The sequence below is a fragment of the Mesoplodon bidens genome (assembly GCF_964165515.1).
Source record: "Mesoplodon bidens genome assembly, chromosome: 1".
Lineage (NCBI taxonomy): Eukaryota > Metazoa > Chordata > Mammalia > Artiodactyla > Ziphiidae > Mesoplodon > Mesoplodon bidens.
In genome coordinates, this window is record NC_138176.1 from 84,447,660 (window position 1) to 84,474,964 (window position 27,305).

The following is a 27,305-nucleotide window of genomic DNA, read 5'->3' on the forward strand; positions in this document are numbered from 1 at the left end:
AAGTGGGTATAGAGGGAATGTACTTCAATATAATAAAAGCCATATATATCAATCCCATACCTAATATCATACAGTGAAAAACTAAAAACTTTTCATCTAATATCAGGAACAAGACAAGGATGCCCACTCTCACCACTTTTGTTTAACATAGTATTTGAAGTCCTAGTCAGAGCAATTAGGCAAGAAAAAGAAATAAAAGGTATCCAAATTGGAGAGAGGTAAAACTGTCACTATTTTAGACAACATGATTTAATATATAGAAAACCCAAAGATTCCTCCAAAAAACTGTTAGAACTAACAAACGAATTCAGTAAAGTTGCAGAATACAAAATCAATATACAAAAATCTGTTACATTTCTATACGTTAATAACAAACTATTGGAAAAAGAAATTAAGAAAACAATCCCATTTACAATTGCATCAAAAAGAATAAAATACCTAGGAATAAATTCAACAAGGAGGTGAAAGACTTGTACACTGAAAACTATAATACACTGATGAAAGAAACTGAAGACACAAACAAATGGAAAGATTATCCATGCTCATGGATTGGAAGAATATTGTTATAACATCCATACTATGCAAAGCAATCTACAGATTCAATGCAATCCTTACCAAAATTCCAATGGCATTTTTCACAGAAATGGAACAACAAACATAAAATTTGTATGAAATCACAAAAGACCCCAAATAGCCAGAGCAATCTTGAGAAAGACGAACAAAGCTGAAAGCATCACGCTCCCTGATTTCAAACTATACTACAAAGCTCTAGTGATCAAAACAGCATGGTGTTGGCACAGAAAGAGACACATAGATCAATAGAACAGAATAGACATCCCAGAAATAAACCCACACATATACAATGAGTTAATTTATGACACAGGAGCCAAGAATATACAATAGGGAAAGGATAGTCTCTTCAATAAAACTGGAAAACCACATGCAAAAGATTAAAAATAGGCCACTATCTTACACCATACACAAAAATGAACTCAAAATGGATTAAAGACTTGAATGTAAGACCTGAAACCATAAAACTCCTAGGAGAAAACATAGGTGGTAAGCTCCTTGACATCAGTCTTGGTGATGATTTTTTTTTTTTTTCAGTGCCATACAGCATGTGGGAACTTAGTTCCCTGACCAGGGGTTGAACACATGCCCCCTGCATTGGAAACACATAGTTTTAACCACTAGACCACCAAGGAAGTCCCTTGGAGATGATTTTTTGAAACTGACCCCAAAAGTACAGGTAACAAAAGCAAAAATAAACAAGTGGGGCTACAACAAACTAACAGGTTTTGGCACAGCAAAGGAAACCATCAACAAAACGAAAAGGCAGCCTACTGAATGGGAGAAAATATTTGCAAATCATATATCCTGCTAAGGAGCTAATATCCAAAATATATAAAAACTCATACAACTCAATAGCAAAAACAAACAATCCAATTAAAAAAAAAATGGGCAGAAGATCTAAATAGACATTTTTCCAAAGACATGAAAACAGCCAAGAGGCACTTGAAAGGATGCTCAGTGTCACTAGTGATCAGGAAATGTACATCAAAAATATAATGAGATATCACCTCACACATGTTAGTATGGCTATTATCAAAAAGACAAGGAATAACAAGTGTTGGTAAGAATGTGGAGAAAAGGGAACGCTCATGCACTGTTGGTGGGAATGTAATTTGTGTGCAGCCACTATGGAGAACATTATGAGGGTTCTTCAAAAATTTAAAAGTAGAACTAGAGGGTGATCCAGCAATTCCACTCCTTGGTATTTACTCAAAGAAAACAAAACACTAACTCAAAAAGATATATGCACCCCCATGTTCACTGAAGGGTTATTTTTAACAGCCAAGATATGGAAACAACCTAAGTGTCCACTGGTGGATGAATGAAAAAAGATGTGGTACACACACACACACACACAAAGGAATACTATTAAGCCATAAAAAAGAATGAAATCTTGTCATTTGTGACAATATGGATGGATCTTGAGGGTATTATGCTAAATGCAATACACTGGACAGAGAAAGACAAACACTGTATGATCTCACTTATATGTGGAATCAAAAAAACAATCACCACCACCACCACTCATAGACTCATAATATAAACTGCAAGTTATAAAATAAGTAACTCCTGGAGATGTAATATACAACATAGTGACCATAGTTATAAGTGTATTGCACATTTGAAAGTTACTAAGAGAGTAAATCTTAAAAGTTCTCACCGCAAGAAAAAAAAAATGTTTTAACTATGTATGAGGATGGAGGTTAACTAGACTTACTGTGGTGATCATTTCACAATATATACAAATATCAGATCATTATGTTGTACACCTGAAACTAATCTAACGTTATGTCAACTACAGGAAGAAAAAAAGAAAAGATGGGAAATAGATGGAAAGACATTCAAGATGGAGAAAAGAGCATAAACAAAATATGAGGGTTCTCTCTCTCTCCCTCTCTCTCTCATTCATCCAGTGTTTTAGCACTTTAACCCAACACAAACATTCATTTTAAGATCTTCACTAAGTCTTACTAGGTTAGCATAAGTGAATGGTGTTAGGGGCTATATTAAGTCCCCCCGAAATTCATTATGCTTAAGTCCTAACCCCCCAGTACCTCAGAATATGACTATATTTGGAGGTAAGGTCTTTAAAAAAATAATTGAGGTTAAAAGAGGTCATTAGGACAGGCCCTAATCCAATATGACTGATGTCCTTATAAGAAGATATTAAGTTATAGACAGGCACAGAGAGAAGACGATGTGAAGAAACAGGCCCATCTACAGGTCAAGAAGAGGTCTCTGAAGAAACACACCTGTGGACACCTTGATCTCAGACTTCTAGTCTCCAAAATTATGAGAAAATAAATTACTGTTGTTTAAGGCATCCTGTCTGTGGTATTTTGCTAGACCAGGCCTAGCAAAACAACACATGCTCAGTTAGAGATTCTAAATCAAATCTAATTTGGCAAAATTCCCCACTGTGATGTTATTTAAACCTTATTATTGTGTAGTTCTTTCCATTCACTAGTATCATGAAGAGAGTAAAGTTAAGGTGAAGAAAGGAAAAAGTGAGCCTTAAAAACAACTTTAGTTCTTTCTAATTTTATGCCCTATAAACTTGTCCATTCCAACCCTAACAGAAATTTTTGCCCTAAATTGTTTCCCCTAGAAAAGTATGTAGTGATTTCATGAAGCTTCACAGATCTCTCTTGTAGCACTTTATTCACCAGATCGCTTGATAACATTATCCCTGACAGCAACTGCTGCAACATAGTGCCCCAAATGGTCCACTAGTAAGTAAAAGCTTCACCTCGATCCACCCTTTTGTCTCATACAGGAGGAAAATTAAAAGGGAAAATAGAAAATAAATTTAAATGGCACTTAACAAGCACATATCTAGGACTGAAAGTATTCCTAAACGTCTGTAATTCCCTTTTTCAAGAAATAGACCTACGATATTTTTAGCTGCACCCCCAAAGAAACGTACAGCAGGGAAGTTAAGACCCAGGTGTCTACTTGCAAGAGTCAACAGAAGCTCTGGAGCGGCTAGATTGTGGACCACAAACCATGGGTCCGAAGGAAACACGGGAAACGTTCACACACGCATGTAAAAGGGTCTCCCGCACGCTCGTCCGGTCTAATACCCTTTCCTTTTCCTAATCTTGTGTTTACAAAATCGTTTGGCAAGGCTTTCAGTAGAGTGCAAATACTCCTAAGAGATTAGACTCCTCCAAAACAAAACAAAAACTGATTGCAGACCACTGACACCTGCGCTTCAGGAACAGCAATGTCGGCGGAACACGGGAAGATACGGAGTTTTTTAGCAGAGACCAAAAAAAAAAAAAAAAATCAGCTAGTTCCATGAAAACCAACCAACAAAAAGGTTAAGAAGCAGAGAACTATCGAACCTGGTGCTTTGGTAACAAGGGTGACTTCTAAAATAACTCTCCTATCAAAACAACCCTTCCGCCTTCTTCACTCAGCGGACGCGCGAGTCCGGCAAGATTTCCTGATTTCGCGAGAACTTTTGGCAACTCTGAATGCGCACGCGTCAGAATCGGAGGCCACGTGAGCAGCCCAGATCTAGCCGGGGGGCGAGGCGGGGTGGAGAAGCTGAGGAAGGGGAGGGCCATCAGGAAGGCGGTGACCAACGGATGGGGTGGAACCTCAGCGGAGCTGGGAGGGCGGGGCGGAGGGAGAAAGCGCGTAGGCCCCGCCCCTCGCGGCGCTTCCCCGGAATAGCGTCACCCGCTCTATAAAAGAGCGTGTGGCGAAGGACTCGGCCTTTTACATCCGGGAAGCGTCGAGTTTATGTGGGAGTTCCGCTTTGTGTTTCGTGCGCTAAAATACTTGAGACAGAACTTTCGACCAACTTTAAAATGCAGGAGATGCAACAGTCTTGTAGAAGTAGATCAACGTCAGCTTGGAAAACCTCTAGGTTCAAACGCCTGAGTGGACTTAAATGTTCATTGATTCGCGGGGCAGCCACGTTCAGCCGGGGGCGCTGAGTCGGAAAACTAGCGCCCGTGGGCCGTGGGCCTTCCGGCAAAGGTTAAATGCAGCTGATGACTCCGGTTAAGGTCATTAGTTTCGCTGTTGGTGTCATGTGGCCATCTTGAATCTACTCCACCACTATTAAATAGTAACGCCGCACCCTGATAACCCGCCAGTTTGATCCAGGTGGTGAGTAGTATCTGTAGTTGTCCTTGCTGGTCTTTTCTGGGATTATGAATCTCCATGTATCTTTGGGACCTGTCAGCTGTGGCAGTCTCCCTTCCTAGCCATGGAAGAGCATATTCTTGTTTATTGGCAAAGCTGTCACCATTTAATTGGTATCAGATTCTGACTTGCACAAGTAACATTCTTCACTTTAAAAATCAGGAGGGTACTGCGTTATTGGGCAGACATCTAACTACTGTTCAAATGTTTTTAGGAAGCTGAGCTCATTGTTCCAATGGATGATGGAAAACAACAAGGTACGTTCCTGTTTTATATATATATATTTATTTCTGAAAAACCCTTAGTGCTAAGGATTTGGAAGGCCAAAATTGGCATAGTTTGCTGGCATTTTGTTAAAAGAGTTAATAGCCAACTGAATAGAAAGTAACTGAAGTAGCTGCTAAGACTCGACACCATGAGGTAAGTACACAAATTAGTTTTATAAAGCTGGTTTTCTTCTCTTGCAGAAGTCAAGAAATCCAAAGCGATATGGGTGAAGTCTTACTTAGCATCCTGAAGTACACTGCCAAATGTGATTTTAAATCTCAAGTATGGTATTTAAATGGAGAATAAATAAGTGCTTCCTTGCTGTATCAATAAAATGCTCGATTTGTACAGATGTCAGTGTTCCCTGACTGAATGACTAATAAGTGCAAAGGTAACTACAAGTAGTGAACAGGCTACCTCCTGTTCCACTGTTGGGAGCTCGAGTGGAAGTAACATGAATTAGTATTGTTGTGTAAGGTATTTGGGGAAAACTCTTATACATAAAAACCAGTTTACCCCTGAGGAAGAGAGCAGGGTTATTTAATACCACACAGAAGATTAAGGAAACTGCACGGTGAAAAGCTATGCACTTTACTTACACAGATGTGCACTGAACACGTGCATCTTTAAAACTCACACTTAACATTTAACAAAAAAATAAGCTATGATAAATGCATATTTTATGAACTAAACATTCTACCTCAAGGCTGAGCAAACTGCAGGCCATCTGTTAACTATCTGTTCTTTAAGTTTGCCAGCCTCTGGTCTAGTTAAAAAGCCAATATAAATGTTTGCATCAGCGCTGTAGTTCAATTACAAGGATGGCCCATGAGAAACTTTCAGGAAGATAAATTTTCGCACCTGCATGCAGGTTTTTCCCAAGCCCCTGTGCATGTGTGCACCGTCTATAGCTCCGTCATCTCTAGATGTAAATGCAAAGTTTTTCCTTTACCAAAGTCATGAGTGTTTAGAAAACTAATGCTATTCTACTTGAACTGCATTGCAGTTCTGCCAAGTAGTAAACTATAAAGCACTTTCAGGTTAGCACCAGTTTTTTTACATAACTCAGAATTTACAAAAGGGATGCAATATGATACAGAAGGGAAAGGAATGGGGGTGAAGTCCCTCCGTGGTGATTTAGCCATTTAAGAGGATTACTTAAGCATTCTTAATCCTATAGTTTGCACTCACAACGCTTCACCTTTTTTCACTACCTGGGATTTTGGGAAGGACTCATGATAGCAGTCATGTCACCTCTGATAAGGATTACTCAAGTATCCTGAGGGCTTAGCTTTTATATTTGGGCAAAGATTTTGTGCTGCTACCAAGAATGCCCTGTAGGTTACATAAGCAGCTATCCCTTACTCCTTTGGGAAATAGCCAGAGGGAGAACCTATGGTTCTCCTTACCTTTAGACAGGAGAACCATGGGTTAGAGGGGTGGGAGGAGATGCTCTTGTCTGCACTGGGACTCTTCCTGTCCTGGAGTTTGGATTCAAAGCCTTTCAACAGCTGTCTCATCTTGGCCTCTGCCTGTTAACCCATTTGAAAACTAGAAATATAAAATCTTACCTTTTATAAATTGTCAATGAGGTGCATAGCCACCTAGCACATAAGTGGTATATGGATTAAATATAAGTTATTTTAGACTTTTTCAAACTGTAGACAGGGAAAGCATTTTTAATAGTCTATTTTTATTAGATGGGACTGTATCAGGATAGTCTGCAGGTTTAAGTTAGTTACCAGAAGGTTGCAATAGGTGGCACTCTTAAATCATTGTCTGGAAAAGAGCATGATGCTAAGGAAAAAACATTTTTGTTTTACCAAGCTGTAAATTTGAAGTGATTAAAAATAATCAAGCAGATTGAATTAGGTTGTGCATTGAACAATTTGAAGGCATTCTTTATTATGTTATCAGGAATGCTGAATTGTGCTAACAACATACAAGGTAGCTAGAATGTTTTTCTCTTTAGTTGCCATAGTGCTTGGTACAAAGGCTTCATTCAGGAATGTACTGTGACAATGATATTCTTTTCCAGTCTGTTTATAACAGAATTCCTTTATCTTTTTTGGCCTTCAATTTTCTCACGAAAGGCCAGAAAGATGTGGTCTGATTTTTTTTTATCAGCCTAATGAAAAAAATCTGAGCTTAAAAACTTACATGAACAGAAAACGATGCCACTCTTATTTTGAGTAAAGAGTATTTTTTTATGTCAAATGTAGGCTCTTTATGAATATATACCATATTGATTCAGTTATAAAGGAGTTCTCAATCCAAATAAATGTAAAAACAGCCTGACTGCACAATCAATATACAATAATCTCTGGAGAATGCTGAGAACAGGCAGAGACGAGACTGATGAGAATAATGAATTTAGTGTCCATTAAACTAATTTGGGTAGGCAACAATGCTAAATAAGGATAATCATTACTACACTGAGGTATCTGTAGCCAAAATGTTCACATCACAAATTCTCAAGCAGCAAAGGGATGCGCAGTTCTTATCACAACACAAAACACAGAAACAGGGATCTTCGTTCCCATTAGTTGGCATCTCGGCTAAATGCCAATGTTGGAAAGTTTCCAACAGATTCTCTAAATATTATTTTCTTGAGGTTTCCATGAAGGATTACAGTTTGGTGACACTTTTTACCCAAGGTACAAAGGCTGAGACTTTGGTATACACACCAGGGGAATCCTTGACCCCACAGCCATATCCCCAGGAGGTCACCCCATATACAACCCAGCTCTCTCCTGGCCGTTCACACATGAGTGGTCCTCCGCTGTCTCCCTGGCAGCTGTCCACACGTTTGTGTTCATGGAGGTTTCCAGCACAGAGCATCCTTCCTGTAAATCGACCCTTATAACGGTCTTCACAAAACCTCTTGGGAAGTAAGGGGATGGCTGCTTGTTGTAGAGTTCTTGAGTAGGCTCGTCCTATGCAGACCAAATAATTGAATTAGATTCCAGGTAAAGATGGGAGCAAAAAGAGCTACATTTAACAGTTTAATGAACATTTAATAGCCCTATTAAAATAAAAAGCCCTACTGTGGCATTAGTGTAGTTTGAGTGGTAACTATAAATGGTATTTTCTTTATTTGCACTTAACCATACTCTAACCCTTCACCATTCTGTTTCTCAGTACTGCATTTTTTGAAGAATACTTTAGTAATGCTTACGGACTTGCCCAGTAGAAAAAGGTAACCTACAGAAAGCACATTTGTGCAGGCTTTAGAATTTGAATTCTGTATATTAAAACACTGAGGGTGCATTCATGCTGGTTCTGTATTAGCAAATCCACTGCTGTAGGACTCATCTACTTTACTGACTTGAGGATTAATTAAAAATAATTCTATATAAGCACATAAGGTGGCAGTTACTATCCTCAAGAGAAACATGGTATTCCATAAAGATGATTCAGAAACAACATTCTTACATAGAAACAGGCTGAAGTTTAACCACTTGTTAATGTATTCTATTTACTAGTAAGCCACTTATTCTCTATTTAGTGGCTAAAATGTATAATTGATAGGTTCTCCATGATAGCCTTTTCTTGGATCTAAACTCCACATTATTGTCCAATCCAATTTACTTAACTGGAGTGATTCATCCATAATAAAACATTCTGTAAAATTTACTTTCTTTGTCATCTCTATTCAGATGTAGTGTCTAAAGGGAGGTGATTGATTCATTTTCCTGATGAAGTAATAATTTCAGCAGCTATACTCCAGCCTTCAGTTTGCCTCACAGATCAGCATAGCGTTGTGAGAAGGCATTTACTCTGACCTGGTTCTATTATATCATCCAGGAAATGTTTCCACTTTTTAAGGTTTATTTCAGGATTGGTCGCAGAACTCTCAGTATTGTATATCTGCTACAGATGTTCTACATTTTGCTGCTATGAAATAACGTAAGTTTAAAGCCCAGATTTAATGTAGCATGCGATAAAATGAAAACAAATACTTACATTTACTAAATATAACCTTATTGAAATTATCACCTGTAGAAATACTTATTTGATGTTCTTTTCAGTGTTAATTACTTCTCATGGAAAGCAGTCAACCCAATCATTTCTCCTTACTCGGTAGTCATGTGTGAGTCAAGCACCTAATCCAGGTGAGACCTAGATGTTTCGAAGACCATCCTGAGCAGGCACTAGCTCATGTTAACTCTAGCAAGACAATACAGAAAGCTGAACACTATCCTGCTTGGGGATGGGGAGGTGGTAAGAGTGAGAAGGGGGTTGTGGAAGGAGAAACCCAAGTGAGCTGGATCCTTCCACTTGAACCTCAGCAGCTCTGATTTTTGTCTGTTCTTCATTTAGGAATTCTGCATAAGATTCACTTTGATAAAGGGCTCCATTACAAAGAAACCATCAAACACCAAAGCTCTTTGCTGGGGGAGCTACATCAAAGTCATTAGGAAAACTCCCCCACCCTGGTACGCAGGCCCCTCACCGTTGTGGCCTCTCCCGTTGCGGAGCACAGGCTCCGGATATGCAGGCTCAGCGGCCATGGCTCACGGGCCTAGCCACTCTGCGGCATGTGGGATCTTCCCGGACCGGGGCACGAACCCGTGTCCCCTGCATCAGCAGGCGGACTCTCAACCACTGCGCCACCAGGGAAGCCCAAGGAAAACTTTAAAATAGAGACAGCTAGGCCCAAGTCCTGAGTAGGGTCTAAGTTCTAATGGGAACCACAGTACCCTCAGGGTATGAATCCAGATTACATGCATGCATCTCACACTTGGCGAAATTTCCAGACAACTAAGCCTGAACCCCCTTTAAGATTTTGCTACCCACTGTACACCCAAATGTATGGATAATCCCAGACACAAGCAGGTGCCCAGCTTTTAATTGTTTCTTTGGGTTATTTGTTACCTGTGTCTCCCCATCCTGTTATGTAACAATTGGAGGCTGTTTTCTGTGGCCTCTCTCTCCGGAGTGGCAAACAGGCTGGCAAAACGTGGCTGCTGAATCTGGCACATTGTTCTTCTGGTCCTTGTAATCTAACCAGGGCGATGTCGTAGTCACTGCTGTCTGGTCGATACTCCCAGTGAATCACAATCTGCTGAACTCCAATTTCTTCTTCAAACTCCTCCGGCACCAGAGTATGATAATCCCCAACCCGAACAGCATAGTTCCTAGTGCTGTTACCATACCTGGGAGGCAGAGAGAGCTAATGGGAAGCTTGTTTCAAATGTTGTAAATTGATAACTGTCAGCCAGGAAGGTTAATAGAGATGCTTGTAAGCCTTTCTTCCAAATCATTAATCCCTTTTATAAGTTTAACCTTCCTTTCCTTTTCTCTGATCCCACTGCTCTTGGGGTCACACTGTAAACCCACTGTCATCACTTTTTTTCTTCATTCATTTCACTATTTAACCCAGGTTACCATCTAACTCTGTTTTCTGAGAAGGAGCAAATGTGGAAAATAAGGGCTAATCACTAACCTGTCATTTCCCCACCATGAAAAAGGATCAAAACAGGAACAAACAGTATAGGGCAAAATTACCATCCTGTGTTTGCTGTCGTCATTTTTCTATCATTTCCAAGATTGTTAGTTCATCATGAAATTCCATGAGGGTGGAAACTGATTTAACTCTGTATCCCCCCAAGCACTTAGCACAATCCACTTCACTCCCCTTTTCTGTGAACTGAATGCAAACCAAAACTATCTTCAGGGCAACATACATTCATTATATGCTCTCATCTCTTAAATCTTTGTTCAGACATCACCTCAGTAAGACCTACCTTGACATCTAAAATTGCAACCCACCCTTGCTTGTGCTCCCATCCCCCAGTACTCCCAATATCCTTAATCTGCTTTACTTTTCCTTTTTTATTAAACACTTTCTAACAAATTATCTAATTTACTGTTTATTGTATTTATTGTTCTCTGTCTCCCCCGCCCCCACCTTGAACAAAAGGTACTCAAGGGCAGGGATCTTTGTGTTCACTGATGAATCTTACACATTGAGAATAGTGATGCCAGTTAAGTAGGAATGCAGCATATGTTTGTTGATTTAGTGAATGAATGAATGTTTATTTTTAATGAATGTGTCTTTTTTCCATAGGAACTATTCAATTAAAATAGAAATACAATATTTACTTGACTGACAGTTCTCAGCCTGTTTTTCAGCCAACATACCTTGATTCTGATACATCTGCCTAAAGCAGTTTCTCAACCTCAGCACTACTGACATTTGGGACCAGATTATCATTTGTTGTAAGGAGCTGTGCTGTGCATTGTAGGATGTTTAGAAGCATCCCTGGCCTCTATTCACTAGATGCCAGTAGCATGCACACTCCTATACACACACCCCAGTTTGACAACCAAAAATGTCTCCAGACATTCCAAATATTCCCTAGGGTGCAAATTGTCCCCACTTGAGAACCGCCAACCTAAAATACATCATCCAACCCACCTCCTGATCACTTCCTCTTTCTCACTGAAGAGTATAGCACCTTGCTCGCTTCCCCTCTATAGCTACTTAAAACATTCTCAATGACTTAATTCCCAACACCTTTCCCTTTTAGTTCCCTAACCTCACCTGCAGAGAGTGTTTTCTCTGCTTGATCTCAGCCCCACACCTACAGCTCATACTCACCAAATATTAGACATTTTTGAAGTCTTGATTTCAAGCATCTCGTTTTGACAGTTTTACAGCTCTACTCATACTTAAGTACCTCCTATCTTTACAGTTTTACAGCTCCATCCACAGCTCTTCACCCCCACTGGACTTCAATCCGTCGGCCCCACTAGTTTTTTCATGTCATTCTCACTCTGCTTATGACTTCTTACAAGGCTTGGATTCCATCATCACTCTTTTGCAAAAGCTCTCAATCCTTCTTTCCCTGATCTGCCAAAACTCCAACTCTGGTTTCATCAACTCACCACCTACTTTCCGCTAGCATCTGACTGTTCAAAAGGAACATTTAACAGCTCTCACCTTAATTTTTTTTTTTAATCAAAACTTCAATATCTTCCACTGGAAATGGGTCCTGTACTTGAATGTGAATTTAGAGAAGTGGTATTCAAAAACTGGAAGTTTCTAGTGACTGTCTATTTGAAATAACCTTTCATTTATTCCTATAAAATTTCTGGAAGTTATAAGTTGCTCAAAGATTCTTATAGCCCTAAGTAGGGCTCTAACAACATTGCAATATATAAAGTGATTTTCTTAACTGTGTCAGCTCAAAAAACTGAACAATGCAACAAAGATGATTTAGCTTACACAACCACCTACCAGTGATCTGTGAAACTAATAATTTCCTGTGGTTGCTTGAAATTCTCCATTTTCAACCTTAAATTATCACATATCTTTAAAGTTCAGAAGGCTTTTCATATATTGTACCTAGAGACTATCTTCTTATGGATTCCACTTAAAACTTTAAGTTTAGGATTATTTCATATCCTGAAACTCAAAAAGTAATAGTCATGAAGAATAATCAGATATTTAAATAACTCTCACTTCTACTTTCTGTGTATTGATACTAATGTATTTTAAAAATTCAATATGACTCATTAATATATTCAGGTTTTAAAGCAAAATCCCAAGTGATTTATGTTTCTAACAAGAATAACTGTCAATGCATCCTTGAAAGTGCTGCTTAAATGTTTCATATATCTTTGGAGTGGAATTTAAGAAATTATCTCAAGCTTCACTGTCCAGTACAGTAGCCACATGTGGCTAATGAAGTGCTTGAAATGCAGTTGGTCCAAAATGAGATGTGCTAAAAGTACAAAAATATGCACAAGATTTCAAATATTTGCTATGAAAAAAGAATATAAAATATATTGTTTCTCTAGATAGTAAGACTATCAAATATCTCAATTTTATATCCTATTTTGCAATGATATTTTGGATATACTGAGTTAAATGAAATATATCATTATATACAATGATATATATATATATATCAATATATCATATGGGTGAAGTTAATTTCACCCATTTGGTTTTTTAATCTTTTAATGTGGCTGCTAGAAAATTTAAACTTATATACAAGATTTGTATTTGTGGCTTACGTTATATTTCTAGTAGATAACACTGGTCTAGAGAAATACTATGGCATAAAGTAGGCATCCTATTTTTTAATTTTTCTTTAATGCAGTTTCTTGTGTTGCTTATAACTTTTAAGCTCGAGTTATGAGACATTCCCTTCATATGTCAACTTTTTATATTTAAGATAATTACATTACTGTTCAGCCAAAAAGAAAAGTTTTATTGCAACAATATTTTCCATTCTTTGAAAAAAAGCTGTGACACTTAGCTAAAATAATCCTTGCATCTAAACTGGCTATATGAATACATCCTACATTATCTAAAAATTGAGTCTTCAGCCAGTGAACAAAGAAACAGGACATTTCTACAGCAAGGAAATTTATTTTTTAAATATCCCAGTTTTAAAGTCTTGGGAAGTCTTGCCTTAATGCGTCACTTCATGCCTGGATTACTACAGCAGTCTGCTAAATGGCCTTGCTGCTTCAAGTTTCAACTTTTTCAAGCCATCCTTCACATTGCAGCCAGAGCAATGTTTCTGTCTAACAATATAACTACCCTTCTGGATACCCTTCCAGATAGATACCCTTCACTGTCTACATAGTAAAGTTCAAATTCCTTAAATGATATACAAACCCATCGAAGAATGGCCCTTGTCCACCTCTCTGACACCACCCTCGTCCTCGTGTCTGTGTCCCTGTCATTCTGGCCGCTTGAAGAGGTATCTGACAAACCTGTCTTTATTCAGACTATTTGCAATATCATTCCCTCCACCCCTCATCCTAATATGGCAAAAACTGATTTTATCTTTCAAGTCTCAAGATCTCCTAGTAAGCTCTTCCTGCCCTCCCTGAAAGCTAGCCAATCCTTCTTTTGAACACTCGCAATAGCACTGTCAGAGCGTTTATAACAGCTTCTACCACTTGTTAAGATGTCAGGTCTCCCCAGTTAAAGGCTCCTTAAGTGTAAAGTCCATGTCGTGCTCACTTTTGTATCCTCAGCACCAAGCAAAGTGGTTTGCACAGAGAAAGCTCTTAATAAATATATGTTAAATGACTTCCTTTGGAAGACACGTTCTGTTCACATACATACAGTCTGATCCCGTACTTACTGAAATGAGACCTCCTCTCACCAATTCCTATGTTATAACAACACCCTCACAAAAGTTACTTTTTAAAAAAAGTCTCCACAAAGAGCTCATGTTCTCATTAATACTAGCTGTTCATCAGAATCACCTGTACCACTTTTAAGAATACAAATGTCCAGGGGCTTCCCTGGTGGCGCAGTGGTTGAGAGTCCACCTGCCTATGCAGAGGACACGGGTTCGTGCCGCGGTCCGGGAGGATCCCACATGCTGCGGAGCGGCTGGGCCCATGGGCCGTGGCCGCTGGGCCTACGCGTCCAGAGCCTGTGCTCCGCGGCGGGAGGGGCCGCAACAGTGAGAGGCCCGCGTACCTCAAAAAAAAAAAAAGAATACAAATGTCCAGGCCATACAAACTCTGAGAACATTAAATTAATAGGGCTGATGTAGGACCATGGGTAATCCAAATTCACAGTCAGTCTGGAGAACCACTGAACCAGAGACTTAAAGGCACGGGCATAACGCCTGCCTCTTCATGCCTGGAATTTCACTGGGTGAAGTGAGCATCCTAAGAGATGACTAACAGACTGCCATAACACAAACATGTACACATTCCATACTTATACTGTGTTCTCAGATCAGGTAGATTTCAGCGGGTATTTTTGAGTATACTCCCAAATTAATATGCTCACCAAGCAGGAGTTGATATTAACCTGAGAATAAAAATAAAATATTTACCTGACAAGAAGGAAAAATGCATCATTCTTGTTAAGATGAAGTTCCTTATTAGAATCTATACTTTTAAAGTCATCCTGATTTAAGAAATGGACCAGCTAAATCCAAGCAGTGATTCCCACACTCCTTTCACTCCAGTTATTCTTAGAATAGATTTATGCTTGGAATTTGAAGAGCATCTGACACAAGGCTGGATTACTTTTCTAACCAAATATTTGTCTTCCAGTGTCACCTCTCCTAGTGAGTGCAATTATATACTTCAGGGATAACACTTTGGCTGAGGTTACCAGTATGATTTTGCACTTTGAAATCATTTTCCATGGTTCTAGGCTTCTCAAGAAAAATATATCAAGGAATTCTTTTTCAATGCATTTTAAGGGCTTTCTAGTTGAGCTTTTTGTTATTTTGATACACTTTATTCAAAAACGTTTCTAAAACAAACATTTCAGGTTTTGGCTGACACAGCCATTCAGTTGTTTGCTTTGCTGAAATGCTTTCAACTCCCCCTCAAATAAAAATTGGATGAAATTCCTGGACAAGTTTGAGCAAGAGAGGATCTGAGACAGGGCAGTTAGTAAAATCCACTATTCTAATTTCTCTGAGATTCTGGAATTAAACTACAATTAAAATTTTCTAGAATTAGAAGAGTTAATTCAGGTGATGGTCATTTTCTTTATGACGGTCATTTTCTTTCCTTATAGATTCATCTCTTCAAAAAGACAGTATTTTACATCAGCCGGTACACATCTGCTACTTCTAGAATCTTTTTTTTCTCTGTTGTCTGGATGAAACTCAAAAAGTAGTTGACTGAAATTGCTTGTGTAAATGGTTCCAGTTGCTTATGGAGAAGAGACGTTCCCTGTAGAACCTCGCACTCTCCCTTACATACATATAGTGTGTGTTCAGGAAATGGTTTTAGCATAGTTGATGGTATTGTATATATCACCAAAGACCATGTCCTTAAGAACTCTACCATATACTAGGTCATGGTGGAACATATGTTAAGTACTGCACACATTTTGTTCTTAAAAAGAAGTCCCAGGCTTCCCTGGTGGCACAGTGTTGAGAATCTGCCTGCCAATGCAGGGGACATGGGTTCGAGCCCTGGTCTGGGAAGATCCCACATGCCGCGGAGCAACTAGGCCCGTGAGCCACAACTACTGAGCCTGTGCGTCTGGAGCCTGTGCTCCGCAACAAGAGAGGCCACAATAGTGAGAGGCCCGCACACCGCAATGAAGAGTGGCCCCCGCTTGCCACAACTAGAGAAAGCCCTCGCACAGAAACACAGACCCAACACAGCTATAAATAAATAAACAAATTTTTTTTAAAAAAGGTAAAACTTAAAAAAAAAAAGTCCCATTACTCTGGCTCATCTTTCTAATTATAATGTCTAATAATTTAGATATTTCTGATTTTCAGAGCAGCAATCTCTGACAATTTCCAGCTTCTTTGGTGATTCTAGGCAAAAAAGTCAAATAGATAAAATCAGGTAAAGCTATATTCTTGATCAAATCAAATTTGCAGAAGAATTACAGAAATGAAAGAATCCTTGTTTTGGGTACATTCTTTCCTCCAAAGTGGTGTTTGTTATCAGAAAAAGCAATTAAAAGAAATTAGTTTAACATTCAGGAATTTTTCTCTCAATTATATTGCCATACCACCATAGAGAGAGGGTCATTTTACAGTACTTGTAGTAATGATTTAAAGTAGAAAATAGTGGGAGTTCACTGACAGTCCAATGGTTAGGACTGCATGCTTCCACTGCAGGGGTCAGGGGTTCGATCCCTGGTCGGGTAACTAAGATCCTGCAAGCCACATAGCGTGGCAAAAAAAAAAAAAAAAGTAGAAAATAGCAAAAGCAAGCAATTTATATTGTGTAAAATTCATAGGGCAACTGCAGAAAAAATTTATCCAAGTTTCTGCTTCAAACAGCCAATAGGATACTGCATTCCAAAGTCTGTATTAACACTAGGAAAAATGTGAAAAATGATGGGCTTCCCTGGTATCACAGTGGTTGAGAGTCTGCCTGCCGATGCAGGGGACACGGGTTCGTGCCCCGGTCCGCGAAGATCCCACATGCCGCGGAGCGGCTGGGCCCGTAAGCCATGGCCGCTGAGCCTGCGCATACGGAGCCTGTGCTCCGCGGCGGGAGAGGCCACAACAGTGAGAGGCCCGCATACCGCAAAAAACAAAAACAAAAACAAAACAAACAAACAAAAAAACCTTATGGTACCAAGGGTCCTATCCGTCTTATTCTCCAAGATATTTCTAGCGCATGGCACATTCCTGCGAACATGACAGGCTCAATAACTTTTTGTTAAGTTAATAAATGAATCTTTATTGTCTGTGCCATTCATGTAACACAGGACTATATTAAACCCACTGGTATATAGGTGAACTCTCAAACTCAATTATTACCGCAGAAATGACAAAGGCTATGTAAAATACAGATTTGTGTCTTCTGCAGCACCTTGAACATGGAACATTACTCCATAATATTTATCAAAATAGATAAGAGGAAGTGAATAGAGATTCTAGAAACAAAGATACATGAGAACTTGGCAAACAACACAGTTGACATAAATCAGCTGGTAAAGAATGGAATGTTTAGTTTTAAAAAGTACTGGGAAAACTAACTATCCATAAAGAAAAATATAAAATTAGGTCCCTTCCTTATACCGTATACCATACACACACACACACACACAAAAACTGTAAACAGATTAAAAATCTAAATAGGAAAAACAAAATTGTACATTTTTTTTGTAAAAAACTACTATCTTCATATGGGGCTAAAGAAGAATTTTTAAAATAAGATATACAAAGCTTTTATAAGACTTTAAAAATTGACACATTTAAATATATTAAAATTAAAACATCTTCATAAGAAAAAGACCTTAAACTAGTGAAAGGACATGCCCCAGATTGAGAAAAGTTATTTGTAACACATAATAACAAAGATTCTGTACAAAGAATATATCCAAAAAAATGTTTAAATCAATTACAAAAGACAATCGAATAGAAAAATAAGCAAAGGACGTGAACAAATAATTCATGAAAGAGGAAGACACTAATCAGGAAAACAGAATTAAAAAGAAATCCAAAAACTCTAAGACTGGCAAAAATTGAAAATGTTGATGGTATCAAGTTGGGGTAGGGATGTGAGGAAACAGGAACTTACACATTGCTCTGATATAAACTGATACAGTTGCTTTAGAACATAAGTTGGTAGTGTTTAGTAAAATTGAATGGCACCCATACTCCAGGACCCAGCACAATGCTCCCACATGTCTGTACCAATGAGACACGTAATGGATATCTAATGCAACATTGTGTTAATAATGAAAGAATGGAAAGCACCTAACCTTCCACCAGTAGGAGAATAAGTAAACTGAGGTTGGTTTCATCTTACAATAGAAGTTAACACTCATATGGCAGTTAAAATCTACATGGATGGATTGTAAATACACAGAGGCCATATATTTTCACATATGAAAAAATACAAAACAAATTTTTGGTTGTAACAATTTTTCAACACTATGGTACATGTTTTACTTAAAACATTTTATGAGTATTTTTAAGTACACAGAATAGTGAAACCCCTTGTACTCATCACCTTGATTCAATAACTATCAATATTTGCAAGCAATGGTATACATTTTTAAATACTAAAACTTATGCTGAGGAAATGGCCATTAGCCAGGGCCCACAAAAGAGCACAGGACAAGGAGAAAGGACCACTAGGTTCTAGTGCAGGTGCTGTCACCATAAGCAGTGTGACTCTGGCACACTGAATCTCTCTGCATGGCTTCCCCTCTGAACTGGGAAAACTTCAGATTGGGCTGATAAAATTCCTGGGACAAACGGAAATAATCAGGATGCAACCTGACAGGTACAAATAGAGAAATCTAAAAGACACAGAACACCAAGAAGACCCAAAGGTTCTAAAATTCAAATCAAAACACCAAATCAAAACACTAAACTTGGACTCCCTATTCCTTACCATTCATAATCAAATAATCTGAGGTCTCTTCTAGCAATATGGGATATAATTTCATCCTCAGATATGTTCTTGGGGGAAGCACTAACACAGCCGCCTCCCCTTCAAAAACCGATCTTGTCTTCTCCTTAACTCTAGAGTTTGCTTTAACACCAGGTAGCAAGTAGCTTCCTGAGAGCTGTTTGCTCCTGATGTTACCCCCTCACTTCCACAGTGCCGCTGGTAGAGACAAGGAAGGCCTATACCCTGGCTCTGAAACCCCAAGTTTCTTGCATGCTGTAGAGCAGGAAGGGATTGGAAGAGCTGGCCAATAAGAGCCAAACCGAGTTGTTTGGAAAGGTGAACACATACCTCTTGAAGCAGTGTGCTGCTGTAAGGACCCAGCAGCTACTCAGGAGTGTGGCCCCACAAAGGAGTCTGCCATCTCCATGGGATGACTTGAGCCGGAGGGACACTTGCCAAGGCCAACCACCCCTAAGAAGAAAGTAAGCCACTCATCAATATCCATAAAAGGCTGAAAAGCAAGGACAGTCATCCAGCAAAACAAGGACTTAGAAGGCTGGGAGGTGGGAGGAAAGAAGTAAAAAGGGGAGGTGGGAGGAAAAAGGGGACTCTAGGATGTAGACTCCCTTCCTACTTTGAGAATGAATAGTCCTACAACTTTGAGCAGACCACCCTGAAGACTTGCCTATAGGATGTGTATGCATCCCACCAAATTCTGATGTTCTTGGAAACAATGTGTCTTCTTTATATTTCATGATTTGAAGCATATTTTCTCCCTCACCTAAGCAGCCTGAAGAAGTTGTTTTTTGTTTTGGCTTGTGGGATCTTAGTTCTCCGACCAGAGATTGAACCCAGGCCACGGCAGAGAAAGCGCCGAGTCCTAACCACTGGACCGCCAGGGAATTCCCCGGAAGAAGTATTTAATAAGCAAAGCACTGGTTTTCCACTAGTAAATTCAACAAATAAAAAAATTATATTAAAGTGAGTCAAGTCCAAAACAAATATATTCTAAATTAAATGAATTTGTAGTTATACATTTTTTTCAGATTTCCTGTTAAATTAGTTTGTTTCTGCCACATAACCTTTCAGCAAGCCATCTATCTCATAAATCAGGGGACAGTGATTTGAAGAACATGGTCTATATAAAGTAAATATAGGTCAAAGGACAGTGAAATTATCAGTGTAATCTGTATTTAAGGAACCTTTTACCTTAAAGAATTTTTCCCACCAATGATCCGCTTCTGCCGACGGTGCAGTAATCTCAAACCACAAACAGATAAGAGAGACTCTGAAGCAGAAAGAGGTTTTTAATTAAACTATCATATTGCTGATAGTGGGATAAAGACACAAGTGACATATTCCCCTGATGCTTAGTGACACATTCCCCTGATGCTTCCTCTATTTTAAAGTGCTTTTTCTCTTCAAATTATAGGCTATTTTTCTTATAATAAAAATTAAACTTTTTTAAAATTTTATTTATTTTATTTATATATATTATTTATTTTTGGCTGCATTGGGTCTTCACTGCTGCACATGGGCTTTCTGTAGTTGCGGCGAGCAAGAGCTATCGTTGCAGTGTGCAGGCTTCTCATTGCGGTGGCTTCTCTTCCTGCGGAGCATGGGCTCTAGGCACATGGGCTTCAGTAGTTGTGGCTCATGGGCTCAGTAGTTGTGGCACATGGGCTTTGTTGCTCTGCAGCATGTGGGATCTTCCCAGACCAGGGATCGAACTTGTGTGCCTGCATTGGCAGGCGGATTCTTAACCACTGTGCCACCAGGGAAGTCCTATCTTATAATAAAAATTAAAAGTTGTTTTCTCATTTAACCAAGGCAACAATAATTCACAAGTAGACAAGGAACTTTATGAGGTTTCCTACAATCAGTTCTGAAGAGGTTTCACAGGCTGCTGAATGATTTGGCCCTGTCTAGTACATCATCCTTGTGGTACCCACATCTCCTCCTCTGCTGATTATAGAGATTGTTCGGGAGTTCAGAAATATTAAACGAGAACTACAAAAGGCAACAATGCTCTGAATTATTTGATTTTCACAGACAACACTCTTCCAAGCCACATACACAAATGTAATTCATAGGAGCAAAGCACATTCCCAGGATGAAATTCTGACATAAATTTACATTTACTCATATAGCATGTTAATATATGGAAAGGATTTATTAAGCCAATTTAAGTGGCAAATTGTATTTAAGGATATATATAGTCAAACTTCTCAAGATAACAGATTTCTGTCAAGAGCATAAAAAAAGAAGAGTTAAACTAAAAATATATGAAAAGGTGGTGTATAAAAGAAGAGTAAATAAACTATGACTAGCTTTAAAAATAATTTTAGAAAGTAGGAGAATCTGTATGGGGATACGCTGTTTCTTTGGTTAAGTACACGTGTATAAAGTATAGATATATACTGTTTTTCTACCTGTGTAAGAAGAGAAGGGTAGGAATTGTGCCAAGACCATGAAAGTCTAGTCTGCACTAATGTTCTCCCATAATAACCAGGTAGAAGGGAGCCCAATATGGAATCAGCACGGAGAGAGAGGTTCATGAAGAGAGAGGTTCAACAATGTGTACCAAGATCATTAATTTGTCAAAGGATCTCAGAGACATGCTGTCAAACCTTAATCCTCGTCTCTTAGGATATGAGTCCTCTACATGACACTGCAAATTATAAGATACCAGAAAAACAGAAGTTTCCAGTAATGTTCCAAGTCAGGTCAATGTATATAATGCCATGACAAGGAATGATGTAATACAAAGCAAGCAAAACTGGAAGTTTACATCATTCTGGAGTAAGGAAGCAGATTGCAAGAAAGTAAAATCTATTTAAAGCCATAAAACCCACTATTATAAAAAAATTATAAAGTAAAATGAAATTCATTTATAAAAGGATCCCATCAGATGACCAATAACCAATGGCTTGGGTTTGAATCACCTTATAGAAGTTATTAGGTCTTGAGCCTCCACACAAAGTCAACAGGTTAATAATAAACCAGATTCAGTAATCCAGCTAGTCTAAGATGAAATTTTTTTATTTCAGATATGGTAGAATTAAGACCATGGAAGGGTATCAAAATAAGCAGTGCTACACCTTTGGAAGGCATTAAAACAAATGTATTAATAATGAAGAAATAAATATGGTATTTCATATTTTAAAATAGGTTTACATAGAAATATGGTAGAACATTTTACAATTACTGAATTTTTATGCTTTTCTGCTGCTTAAGAAATTTTCCACAATCCAAAGAATTAATTATGTTCACTTTGTAACTGTGGTTTAAATTATTGGAGGGAATTTAATACATTAAATTATAGTCAATACTTAGGAAAAATTGGCTTACCAAATCATATTTATTTCATGTAATATATATGTGTGTATATATATATAATATATATATATATGAAACAAAGCACAAAGGGTTATAAGTATTCTTCTCCACACTCAAAAGACCCTCAGATAGTGAAGAATCATATTAACAACGTCCAATTTATTTATTGCATTGTCTTTAATGGTTATTAAAAGATGTTAGAAAAAGAGAATGCTCAGATATAGATGCACCTCGCGGCCTCTCTTGTTGCAGAGCACAGGCTCCAGAGGCGCAGGCTCAGTAATTGTGGCTCACAGGCCCAGTTACTCCGCGGCATGTGGGATCTTCCCAGACCAGGGCTCGAACCCATGTCCCCTGCATTGGCAGGCAGATTCTCAACCACTGCGCCACCAGGGAAGCCCTAGATGCACTTGATTTTAAGAAAATCTTAAGTATCAAAACCATGGATTCTTTTTTTTTTTTTTTTTTTTTTGCAGTACACGGGCCTTTCACTGTTGTGGTCTCTCCCGTTGTAGAGCACAGGCTCCGGACGCGCAGGCTCAGTGGCCATGTATCACGGGCCTAGCCGCTCTGTGGCATGTGGGATCTTCCCGGACCGGGGCACGAACCCGTGTCCCCTGCATTGGCAGGCGGACTCTCAACCACTGCGCCACCAGGGAAGCCCAAAACCATGGATTCTTAATCCACATAAATAAATGACTGTTCTTTTCATAAAACATAACCATAGTTTTCTCCAAAAGAGCTAGTTTTCCCCCTTATTCATTTAAAGCTGTATTTGTTTCATAAAAATTAAACTCAGAGCTTTTAGGAACTCTTCTATTTATATATGTATGACACATCCATTACTGTATTATACTAGAAGATTACTTGTATTTTCCTTACATTTTTATTTTTATTTAAATTTTATTTATTTATTTATTTGGTTGCACTGTGTCTTAGCTGCGGCAGGCGGTCTCCTTAGTTGCAGCTCATGGGCTCCCTAATTGCAGCAGGCAGGCTCCTCAGCTGTAGCTCACGGGCTCCTTAGTTGTAGCATGTATGTGGGATCTAGTTCACTGACCAGGGATCGAACCCCGGCCCCCACATTGGGAGCACGGAGTCCCATCCACAGCACCACGAGGGAAGTCCCCAGTTACATTTTTAAATTTCAGAGAGTAGAATCTACAAAAGATAATTTTCTTTTTGCAATTAATTTTAAAAATTATCCTTGCTGTTTAAGATATTAATAAGAGTGGAAGAAGTGCCCTTCTCTGATTCATCTTTAAATTTTCATTTCTTCTTTTTATGAAGCAAATATAAATTCTGAATCTTCAAGAATACCAGCAAGTTTGATAGTTTTATTACATCCAGAGAAGGAACGGTTAGAAATGGCTAAGAATGTCAAAAGGGGACAATCTCAGAGATTACAAAATCCTGTAAATCCACTCCTGCCCCTGAACCCTGCTCTCCCTTGTGAGTCCCATCCAGTAAAGTTTGTCAAGAACCACTGCCTCTAAATACTAGCAGAAGGAACAAGGGATTGAGTATATTCTTATGGAGGGGAGTTTCATTATCAAAGTACTGCTTAGAATAATGAAGTGTGGCTTTGTATTCTTTGACTTGTATAAGCCCCAGAAGGTGACTTACCTTTATTACTGTTACCTGATGCTTTCTTGCCAAAATAATCACAAATAACTCCTGCATCTTCACCGTGGCGGCAGTTGTGTCTTCCGATATCTTGTTTGATACAGTCAGCCAGGGACCTCTCATTTCCTGTGCACTTCACATTATCCACGTGGATGGGTCCTTTTCCTTCCCCAAAATAAGCCATGGTTCTTGCTCTGGCAGGACCCCTGGAAACAGAGCATTCTTGAGGATGTGGAGAATCAGTCAAACATACAATTGAATAAATCACAACATATACCCTCATTCAATTATATTTCTTAACTCATACATTAAAACACTTATTTCATGACTGTCAAAAAAAAAAAAGCTTGAGAGGTAATAACTATACATTCTTTATTTTCATATCTCCGAACTTCTTGATTACATCTTAGCTCCTACTAAGAAAGTCACATTTAATGGCATGTCAAAAATTTATGGTAGTCTTAAACTCTAGCTTAATCAGGAAAAAAAATCACCTCAAAATTTTCTACTCCCTTCCAGAGCATAATACTCTCTTAAAATTGGTATAGTAAGACTTCCCTGGTGGTGCAGTGCTTAAGAATCTGCCTGCCAATGCAGGCGACATGGGTTTGAGCCCTGGTCTGGGAAGATCCCACATGCCGCGGAGCAACTAAGCCTGTGTGCCACAGTTACTGAGCCTGTGCTCTAGAGCCTGCAAGCCACAACTCCTGAGCCTGCGTGCCACAACTACTGAAGCCTGCGCCACAGCTACTGAAGCCTGCGCACCTACAGCCTATGCTCCACAAGAGAAGCCACCGCAATGAGAAGCCTGCGCACCGCAACAAAGAGTAGCTCTCGCTCACCACAACTAGAGAAAGCCTGCACGCAGCCAAAACTAAATAAAAATTAATAAAAAAGAAATTGGTACAGTATTTCCAAGAAAATTACGAGAATTAAATAATTACCTAGGGAGCTAAGAATTTTTAAAGCCTACTTTAGAAGTACAAAAGCACAATTTTTAACTGAGAAAGAGAACACCAGGAATCATGAATAGAAGGCAGACTTATTTTGGTATATCACTTTTCTTTGGTTTCTGTTTTTTTTAATAATATATTACTTCTTTTTAAATATCCAAATACAAAATATTTTTGGTGAAATATTTCAAACTAACACCATATTCAAAACTCAGTTCCTGCTAAATTAGTGACATAAGAACGGAAAAGTTTTAAAGTTTGAATTATAGGAAAATTATCCTTATAACCTCAAGTTAGGGAAAGACTTATTAAACAAGACACAGATGTATACCTTAAATTAAAAGATTGATAAATTCAACAAAAATTAAATTAAGAATGCCACTTTACTAAAAACCACCCACAGGAAAGTGAAAAGATAAGTTTTAAAGTTGACAAATATATTTGCAATACATATATATATATATATATATATATATATATGTTGGTGGATGCATTCTCTGATAGAGGGACGTAGCATACAATATACAAATAACTCTCAAATTTCATTTACAGAATAAAAAACCAACAACCTAATAGAAAAACAGGCAAAAGACAGGTTTTAAATCAAAAGAAACTGTCTTATTAAAAATGACAATTTGGACCAGATTTCTAACACTAAAATATTCTACTTAGTTAAGATAAGGTTATTATACTTTCCTTATAGTTATGCAAGGAACTCAGGCAAAGTAGTTTACTGATATGAATTATCTGAGGAATTTGCTTGAATAATCCTCTTTCAGCAATGAGACCTGGCCTCACATGCTTGTAGTTGGCAGTACACTCATTTCAAAAATATACCCCGTCATTTCTTCTGTATTGGTAACTGCTACTCTGACATAAATTGCAAATAAAAATAAGATTTAACCCATTAGAAATGCTTACAGTCATGGAAGATCAAACAGGTAACTCTAAAGTTACTCTTTTTTGAATCTGAATCGACATTTCTTCAAAGAAGATATGCTCATGTCCAACAAGCACATGAAAAGATGCTCAGTGTTACTGATTATCAGGGAAATGCAAATCAAAACCACAGTGAGACACAACTCACACCTACTAGGATGGCCATTGTCAAAGAGATGGACAATAAAGAGTGTTGGTGAAAAAAAGTTACTCTTTTTTAACATACAAAACTTTTAATAGTTGTATAAGTAATAAATGCTCATTGTATCAAGTTTGCAAAATAAAAGTATAAAAAATCCCAACAACACTCTGCTAGCATTTGGTACACATTTATGGGGAAAATATTGCATACTAACTACAATTTTTTTTTTAATATTTATTTATTTTGGCTGTGTTGGGTCTTCGTTTCTGTGCGAGGGCTTCCTCCAGTTGTGGCAAGCGGGGGCCACTCTTCATCGCGGTGCGCAGGGCTCTCACTATTGCAGCCTCTCTTGTTGCGGAGCACAGGCTCCAAACGCGCAGGCTCAGTAGTTGTGGCTCACGGGCCTAGTTGCTCCGCAGCATGTGGGATCTTCCCAGACCAGGGCTCGAACCCATGTCCCCTGCATTGGCAGGAAGATTCTCAACCACTGCGCCACCAGGGAAGCCCCTAACTACAATTTTTAATGGTTAAAAAAAATTCATTGTACAGATTAGTGAATCTCAAACTAAGTGGGTGAGTCTTATACAGGTGGTTCTGCATCAGACTTTAGTGTAGAAAAAAACAGAATTCATTTCCCTATTGTTGCACATTTATTTTAAGAATTTTAGACTTTTTTATAATTATATACATCCTTATACATAAATCTTTGTGGGCAGCTTAGATTTCTTCCCAGAAGTGAAATTTTTATTCAACAGGTATAAACTTTTTTTAAGATTCTGGATATATGTTGCTGAATACAGAACAAATCTTTGGGAAGCAAGTTATGCATTTAAAATATGTATATAACCATTTAAAGAAAAGGTATTTTTCTGTTTTACTTTGTATATCACAGTTCTGATGTGTCTGGAATTTATTTCTGTTTAGTATTAGTAAGGGATCTAGTTTTAGTTCTGTCGCTAAAGTAACTGTCCCAACAACTCTTCCTGCTGATTTAAAGGGCTTTTTTATTTACTTATTTATCATGCTTATAAGTACACAAGCCATTTCTTGGTCTTTATAGTTCAATAATTGGCTACACATTAGAATTACCTTTGGGTGCTTTTAAAATATAGCACCACCTGAACCCCACCTGATGTCAATTAAAGTAGAATTAAGACATCAAGTAAAATGGGAGTGGGGTGAGGCAGGGGTAATATTTTTTAAGTCCCAAAGTGATTTCAATGCACAACCAAGGCTGTTAACCACTGCCGTAGTTGGTATCACTGACCTCTTTGCCTATTCCTGTGCCAATATCCCATGGATTTTATTTCAGATAAATTTGGAAGTCCCCCTCCTCAACCAACACACACACCAAGGAAAACAAAAGATTTTTATGAGGATTTAATGTATAGATTAATTTCTATTTTGTCTTCCCATTCAGGGTTGTAGAGTATCATTTATGAAGTCTTCTAGCTTTTGTAGAGGTTTATTTTTTTTCACACAGACCT

The 27,305-nt window shown here is 38.4% G+C and overlaps 1 protein-coding gene and 1 long non-coding RNA gene across 3 annotated transcripts in view; one reads left to right on the forward strand and one right to left on the reverse strand.

The window, feature by feature from the left end:
* The first annotated feature begins 4,309 nt into the window (after nt 1–4,309).
* Nucleotides 4,310–5,350, forward strand: LOC308613678. The gene is made up of 3 exons (XR_014015298.1): nt 4,310–4,695; nt 4,946–4,988; nt 5,199–5,350. It is a non-coding gene; the product is annotated as an uncharacterized lncRNA (long non-coding RNA).
* Nucleotides 5,351–5,446: 96 nt separating this feature from the next.
* Nucleotides 5,447–27,305, reverse strand: part of PRSS12 (serine protease 12) — a 72,588-nt gene continuing 50,729 nt past the window's right edge. For both annotated transcript variants that reach the window (XM_081226599.1, XM_081226598.1), the window contains exons 9-13: nt 23,785–23,990; nt 20,029–20,107; nt 19,168–19,290; nt 9,877–10,157; nt 5,447–7,934 (exon numbers count right to left, since the gene is read on the reverse strand). In XM_081226599.1, coding sequence (XP_081082725.1) covers nt 7,627–7,934; nt 9,877–10,157; nt 19,168–19,290; nt 20,029–20,107; nt 23,785–23,990 — 997 coding nt within the window. In that variant the 3' untranslated portion in view covers nt 5,447–7,626. The remainder of the gene's footprint in view (nt 7,935–9,876; nt 10,158–19,167; nt 19,291–20,028; nt 20,108–23,784; nt 23,991–27,305) is intronic.